Source organism: Staurois parvus, unplaced genomic scaffold, assembly GCF_062004578.1.
Source record: "Staurois parvus isolate SC_StPar_1 unplaced genomic scaffold, SC_StPar_1.0 ptg000573l, whole genome shotgun sequence".
Classification (NCBI taxonomy): Eukaryota; Metazoa; Chordata; class Amphibia; order Anura; family Ranidae; genus Staurois; species Staurois parvus.
In genome coordinates, this window is record NW_028318369.1 from 106,355 (window position 1) to 114,459 (window position 8,105).

The 8,105-nt window shown below is 47.8% G+C and overlaps 1 protein-coding gene across 1 annotated transcript; it reads left to right on the forward strand.

Annotated features, from left to right (window-relative positions):
- Positions 1–4,637: 4,637 nt before the first annotated feature.
- Positions 4,638–6,725, forward strand: LOC149450503 (E3 ubiquitin/ISG15 ligase TRIM25-like). Its single transcript, XM_089691866.1, has one exon. The coding sequence runs from the start codon at positions 4,666–4,668 to the stop codon at positions 6,232–6,234; it is 1,569 nt and encodes a 522-aa protein (XP_089547992.1). The 5' UTR covers positions 4,638–4,665; the 3' UTR covers positions 6,235–6,725.
- The last annotated feature ends 1,380 nt before the right edge of the window (positions 6,726–8,105 follow it).

The following is an 8,105-nucleotide window of genomic DNA, read 5'->3' on the forward strand; positions in this document are numbered from 1 at the left end:
AAGTCTGTAACATAGTCCTCAACCACTCTGCGGCCTTGCTGGAGCATATGAAGGGCAGCCTCTGCTGTGGCAGTCCGCTGTGGGTCATCGTATAACTGGGACATTGCTTCAAAGAAGGCAGACATGGTTTGCCGCTGAGAATCATTTTCTTTGAGAAGTCTGTGGGCCCAGGACTGTGGCTCACCTTGGAGTAATGAGATGATGAACCCAACCTTGGTGGATTCCAGAGAGAAAGTTTGTGGTTGTAGAGAGAAGTATAATTGACATGTGTTTTGGAATGCCCGGAATTTACTTTGATCTCCCGAAAATCTTTCTGGTGTGGGGACCCTGGGTTCAAGGGGTAGTATCACCACGGTGGGTACAGGAGCAGGTGTGATGGATTTGGTAAAATGCCTATTTCATTTCCTATTGAATATATATATATACGCTATTTCTATAAGTTTTATAAATATTTACTTTTATACTTTAATACATATGTTGTGTGAATATATTCTGCCTGCTGGGCTTTGTTGTACTATAAGAAATCCTTGCTTAAGAAATGTTTGCTCACACACACAGACCCCCTCCCACCGTGTGATTTGGAAGACAAAAGAATGTTTTTCTCTCTTTAAGATAAGACTGAAGAAGATCACACCTATACCATGACGGAGATTGTTTTCGTGTAAAGTGACCAATCAAAGACTAATATGATGCTTATGCTGTTATCACGTGATGTTCCCATCATTTTTCATATATAAACTCACGGTTTCATTTCAATAAATTAGAGAGAAGTTTTCACAGACCAAACGTGTCACTGTGAGTTTCTTTATGTGCGCACATTCCAGAAGATGGCCAGCATCATATATTAGGACAGGAACAGATAAGCACCGGACATTTTTAGTCCTCAACTAACTCACAGGTACTGTAGGAGCTGTGGCAGATGAGGGAGCAGGTGTTGTCACAGGACTGGCAGATGTAGCGAGAGATTGTACCCGCTTTTCCAACTGAACATACCCCTCTTGAAGAGACTTAGCAGTTTGAGTCAGGGCAGCGAGATGCTGGCAGATCTCACCCATGGGAGAGGATCCTCCTGCAGGCTCAGCCACGGCTGTCTGATACTGTCACGTACCTTACTTGTGAGCCTGATGGCAGGATGAAGGCACAGACTAATAGTGCTACTGGATTTAAATAGTCTGATTGGCGCCAACATTAGCAAGGGGCTGTTGCGTGTGTGCGTACGTGTGAGCGCAAATGCACACAACTATGTGCAGCAGAACAGGCCCTCGCACCTGTGCGCCTGCACCGCTGTGCACTATGGCAAGCATCTTCCTGACAGCACCCCTCAACCCTGCACTCTGTACACAGGATACCCCTCAACCCTGTACACAGGGCACCCCTCAACCCTGTACCCTGTACACAGCGCACCTCTCAACCCTGCACTCTGTATACAGGGCACCCCTCAACCCTGCACTCTGTATACAAAGCACCCCTCAATCCTGTACCCTGTACACACAGCACCCCTCAACCCTGCACTCTGTACACAAAGCACCCCTCAATCCTGTACCCTGTACCCAGGGAACCCCTCAACCCTGCATTCTGTACACAGGGAACCCCTCAACCCTGCATTCTGTACACAGGGCACCTCTCAACCCTACACTCTGTACACAGGGCTCCTCTCAACCCTGTACACAGGGCACCTCTCAACCCTGCACTCTGTATACAGGGCACCTCTCAACCCTGCACTCTGTATACAGGGCACCCCTCAACCCTGCACTCTGTACACAAAGCACCCCTCAATCCTGTACCCTGTACACAGGGCACCCCTCAACCCTACACTCTGTACACAGGGCATCCCTCAACCCTACAATCTGTACAAAGCACACATCTGAACGCCTGGCATGTAACAATGCCCCACTGTTAGTACACTCTGGCTACACCCAAAATGTGATGCAGAGGACTGGCCATGCTCAGTTGGAGGGGTGACACCATATTTTTCCACACCAGGCGGCATCAACCCTAGTGACACCACTGCTCTGACCTGTGGGAGCCTTGCTTTGCCATTCTCGGCAGTTGGCCCTAGGAGCCTCTAGTTTAACGGCAGCCTTCGGTGCACTTATTTTTGGTCCAACTACTTGCCCAAAGTGACCACACCACCAGCTTTTCTAGTTTTCATCTGGGTCCCTCCATAGAGGGTTCTCACCCTAAGCACTGTCCCTGTCAGACGGGGATCCTGTCCGTACACTAGCCATTCACATTAAGTGTGCCAAACCCAAAAGCTGGAGTCTTAAATAGGTTCTGCTTCTGCCTGACCCAAGATGGTCACTAGGGTCACATGGGGCACCAGTGTCCAATCAGACAACTGTCTCCCTGTGACTGCAGGAAGTCATAGAGGAACCAAAAATTAATAAACTGACGTAGCGCTTATAAACACACAGATAATGATATGATGACCCCACAGTGAAACACATACGTCACAGGTCTAATGTGGACCATATACAGTCAGGTCCATAAATATTGGGACATGGACACAATTCTAACATTTTTGGCTCTATACACCCCAATGGATTTGAAATGAAACAAACCAGATGTGCTTTAACTGCAGACTGTCAACTTTAATTTGAGGGTATTTACATCCAAATCAGGTGAACAGTGTAGGAATTATAACAGTTTGCATATGTGCCTCCCACTTGTTAAGGGACCAAAAGTAATGGGACAGAATAATAATCATAAATCAAACCTTCACTTTTTAATACTTGGTTGCAAATCCTTTGCAGTCAATGACAGCCTGAAGTGTGGAACGCATAGACACCACCAGACGCTGGGTTTCATCCCTGGTGATGCTCTGCCAGGCCTCTACTGCAACTGTCTTCAGTTCCTGCTTGTTCTTGGGGCATTTTCCCTTCAGTTTTGTCTTCAGCAAGTGAAATGCTCAATCGGATTCAGGTCAGGTGATTGACTTGGCCATTGCATAACATTCCACTTCTTTGGTTGCTTTTGCAGTCTGCTTTGGGTCATTGTCCATCTGCACTGTGAAGCGTCCAATGAGTTGTGAAGCATTTGGCTGAATATGAGCCGATAATATTCCCGAAACACTTCACAATTCATCCGGCTGCTTCTGTCAGCCGTCACATCATCAATAAATACAAGAGAAGCAGTTCCATTGGCAGCCATACATGCCCACGCCATGACACTACCACCACCATGATCACTGATGAGGTGGTATGCTGAGGATCATGAGCAGTTCCTTCTCCATACTCTTCTCTTCCCATCACTCTGGTACAAGTTGATGTCGGTCTCATCTGTCCATAGGATGTTGTTCCAGAACTGTGAAGGCTTTTTTACATGTCGTTTGGCAAACTCTAATCTGGCCTTCCTGTGTTTGAGGCTCACCAATGGTTTCCATCTTGTGGTGAACCCTCTGTATTCACTCTGGTGAAGTCTTCTCTTGATTGGTGACTTTGACACACATCACCTACCTCCTGGAGAGTGTTCTTGATCTGGCCAACTGTTGTGAAGGGTGTTTTCTTCACCAGGGAAAGAATTCTTCGCTCATCCACCACAGTTGTTTTCCGTGGTCTTCCGGGTCTTTTGGTGTTGCTGAGCTCACCGGTGCGTTCCTTCTTTTTAAGAATGTTCCAAACAGTTGTTTTGGCCACGCCTAATGTTTTTGCTATCTCTCTGATGGGTTTGTTTTGTGTTTTCAGCCTAATGATGGCTTCACTGATAGTGACAGCTCTTTGGGTCTCATCTTGAGAGTTGACAGCAACAGATTCCAAATGCAAATAGCACACTTGAAATGAACTCGAGACCTTTTTATCTGCTCATTGTAATTGGGATAATGAGGGAATAACACACAACTGGCCATGGAACAGCTGAGAAGCCAATTGTCCCATTACTTTTGGTCCCTTAACAAGTGGGAGGCACATATGCAAACTGATGTAATTCCTACACCGTTCACTTGATTTGGATGTAAATACCCTCAAATTAAAGCCGACAGTCTGCAGTTAAAGCACATTTTGTTTGTTTCATTTCAAATCCATTGTGGTGGTGTATAGAGCCAAAAATGTTAGAATTGTATCCATGTCCCAATATTTATGGACCTGACTGTATAGTGAGTGATCTAAACCAGGGGGTATCCCCTTATCCGCATGGGGATGATGGTCCACATTAGACCTGTGACGTATGTGTTTCACTGTGGGGTCATCATATCATTATCTGGGTGTATATAAGCGCTACGTCAGTTTATTCATTTTTATGCTCTTGAGGCCTATTGGTGTAAGATTAGATGTTAGCAGCTCTTATTTTATTTTAATTAAATTTTATTTTTCTCATTATTGTGTCATATTACATAAGAGCGCAGGAGGATTCTGTTTGTTAGTTTCATAGAGGAACCAAGTTCCTCACAATTTCCTTCCCCTTCTGCACTGCCACTTCAGTCGAGCACCACGTGCTCCTCACGTCTCCCCCACATCCGTCTTTCCCTCGTTCTCTGTCCTGCAATGTTGGGAGGTGCGATTATCATGACTACTGCAAATAAAAGCTTCTTCCTTCTGTACTCTGATCTCCGTGTCCTATAATACTCACCCAGCCCAGCCTCACCCTGTGTAGGAGGGTGTCACCCCTCCCCCACTGCATTCCTCTCCATTGTCAGAGACTTTCAGTTTTGTTTCTCTTCTGCAGTCAGCGATGGCGTCTTCTGCGCCGAGAGCTGAGCTGGAATGTTCCCTCTGTCTGAACATTTATACCGATCCTGTGACCCTGAAATGTGGACACTGCTTCTGCCTGGTCTGTATTGGTCGTGTGATTGACGTACATGGAGGGTCTGGAGGATATTCCTGTCCTGAATGCAGACAGAAGTTTCCGGGTCGTCCTCCACTGGAGAAGAACATGAAACTACGTAACATAGCGGAGAATTTCCTGTCTGCTCAGCCAGGTCAGGAGGACTCCGGGGTCTTCTGTACTCACTGTGTGGACTCTCCTGTACCTGCTGTTAGATCCTGTCTACACTATGAGGTTTCTCTGTGTGATAAACACCTGAAAGTCCACAAAAAGTCCCCAGAACACATCTTATCTGACCCCACCTTGTCCATGGAGAGCAGGAAATGCTCCATCCATAAGAAGATCCTGGAGTATTACTGCACTGAGGATGAGACCTGTATCTGTATTTCTTGTTGTATGATTGGAGGACATAAAGGGCATGAGATGATGTCTCTGGATGGGGCTTCTGAGAAGAAGAAGGAGACACTGAGGAACGTTCTGCAGAAACTTCTGACAAAGAGAGAGGAGATGGAGGAAAGAGTCCAGAGTCTGCAGGAACACAAGAGGAAAGTAGAAGAAGAAGAAGCTGGTGACACCGAGAGAGTCACTGCCCTGTTTATAGACCTCAGGAGACGTCTGGAAGACCTGGAGAAGAGAGTCCTGAGGGACATCTCCGGGAGGGCAGATCGGGTCTCCATCTTCATCCGGGATCTGGAAATAAAGAAGGAGGAGCTGTCCAGGAAGATGCGTGACATTGAGGAGATGTGTAACATGACGGATCCACTGACTGTCCTACAGGAATCAGACACAGGTGACTTGTGTGATACTGAGGATGGAGATGATGAGGACAGAGAGAGACATGAGGAACTCCTCCATGATGGAGGGGGGCTGGGTGTGGCGGGGGTCTTACACACAGGTTTATCTGATATAATAACAGGGGGAAATGTATCCTTCTATATACAGGGGGCTGCAGACATATTATTGGATGGAAACACAGCTGGTAACAATCTACAGATATCAGATGACGGGAAAACTGTGTCCAGGTCAGATATAGACCAGAATCACCCAGAAACACCAGAGAGATTTCAATATCCTCAGGTGATGAGCAGTCAGAGGTTCTCCTCAGGGAGACATTACTGGGAAGTGGATGTCGGGGGGTCAGATGAATGGAGAGTCGGGATGTGTTACCCCAGTATAGACCGGAGAGGAGAGGGGTCATGGATTGGAAGGAATAACAAGTCCTGGGGTTTGGTCAGGTCTGGTGATCGGTATTCAGTGATACATAACAGACATGGGATCCCATTACCCCCCAATCCCTCCAGTACCAGAGTCAGGATATATCTGGATTATGAGGCCGGGCGGATCTCCTTCTGTGATCTGTGTGACCCGATCCAACACCTCCACACCTTCACCACCACCTTCACTGAGCCCCTCCATGCTGGGGTAGGTGTATGGAAAGGTTGTATAAAGATAGGTGGGGGGAGGGGGGAGATGTGAGAACTCCGCCCACAGTCTGGTGATGTCAGATGAAGAATTGGAATTCATTTCACATTCCTCCAATAGTATATAGAGGTGGGCGGGGCTTCCTGCAAGATTTTGTACTATAAATAAATGTGAGATTTCTCCTCTGTCACCGATCTCTGTGATTGGGTAGAATTTCTGTCCAATTACTGGAGTCACAATAACATTGGTCCTAATGGTCAGTGATGATGATGATGATGCGATCGATCTATCCATCCATCCATCGACAATCTGACATAATACTTAAGTGGAGTTATCACAATGTGTGACACCAGCCATCTCTTCCTGCCCCTCCCCCTCCTCCCTGCCCCTCCCCCATGTGGTCCCTCTGTGTGGGTGGCACCATGATCAGACATAGAGGGTGGGTGTGGTCACTGTGATGGGAAAGGATGGAGTAACCTCTCCTCTCTGCCCCTCCCCCTCCTCCTTGTCCCTCCCGCATGTGGCCCTCTGTATGAGGTGGTACCATGATCAGACATAGAGGGTGGGGTGGGGTCACTGAAATGGGATAGGATGGGGTCACCTCTCCACTCTTTCCCTTCCTCTCTTCTCTGCCCCTCCCCCATGTGGTCCCTCTGTGTGGGGTGGCACCATGATCAGACATAGAGGGTGGGGTTCGGTCACTGTGATGGGATAGGATGGGGTCACCTATCCTCTCTGCCCCTCCCACAGCTTCCTGCCCCTCTCCCATGTGGCCCCTCTGTGTGGATTGGCACCATGATCAGACATAGAGGTGGGCTGCGGTCACTGTGATGGGATACGATGAGGTCACCTCTCCCTCTTCTCTCTGCTCCTCCCCATCTTTCCTGCCCCTCCCCCTCCTCCATACAATCTACACTACAAAGAGATGGAAATAAATGTAACAATCTGAGAGGAAATATATGAAGACGTCTTCTACAGATTTACTACTGAAAGAAATAATCTGATGTACCAGAGAGCCCAGACTGTGTTTCTTAGTCCCCGGTCACAGCGGTGCGACTCGTCATGTGAGTTGATAGTTTCTCATCACATGACAAGTCGCACTCTATTGCCCACAATGGAAGCGGTCATACCGGTACAAATCCCCCTCCATCCGAGTCGCACCGATTATGAAAGTTCTTCCTGCACTACTTTTTCCAAGTTCAGCTGCGACTTGCATAGACTTGTATATAAAGTCACACAGATGTCCTGCAAGTCGCACCTGAAGTCGCACTGACATCCGACTTTGGAATCGAGCGACTTCAAGTCACGTTTCCAGATTACAAAGTGGGATCCAGTGGGACTGAAGACTTAGTTTGTAGGCCGAGTGGGTCAGGATTAGATCCCCGGTCAGGTGTTTCCTATCTGGGGCTCCGTTAGAGAGGTTTCTCCTCACTTCCTGTCCCGGTGACAACATTTCCCTAGACAGGAAATGAGGGGAACTCTCCAACAGAAACACAGAGTGAAATAAGAATCCTATGTTTAGGGGAGTAAAGAAGGGGAAGGTTTGGGCCCCTGTCAGATCTTAATATGTCTGTGTCCCTGGTACAGATTGGCCCTCACTCCTTGTCCCAGAGCCCCCTTGTCAAGAGAACCAGAGAGCACACAGAGGCAGATTGCACAGAACCCAACGTGCTTTTATTGGGGAGGTTTTTGGGGCACAGACAACAGTTCCTTTAGTCCACAGATCCACACCAGACACAGCAACACAGTACAGTTCTCCGGAAGGCAATATGGAACAACAGGGGTATGGTAATCCACAGGGTTCAGTCCTTTGGGCAGCACGGGGTTAGTCCACTTACTGGATGTGGGGAGCCGGGCACAGAGGGTTACAGTCCACACAGGCAGCTCCGGGAAGGGTTAAGTCCGTTTGGCTCACGGGCAACAAA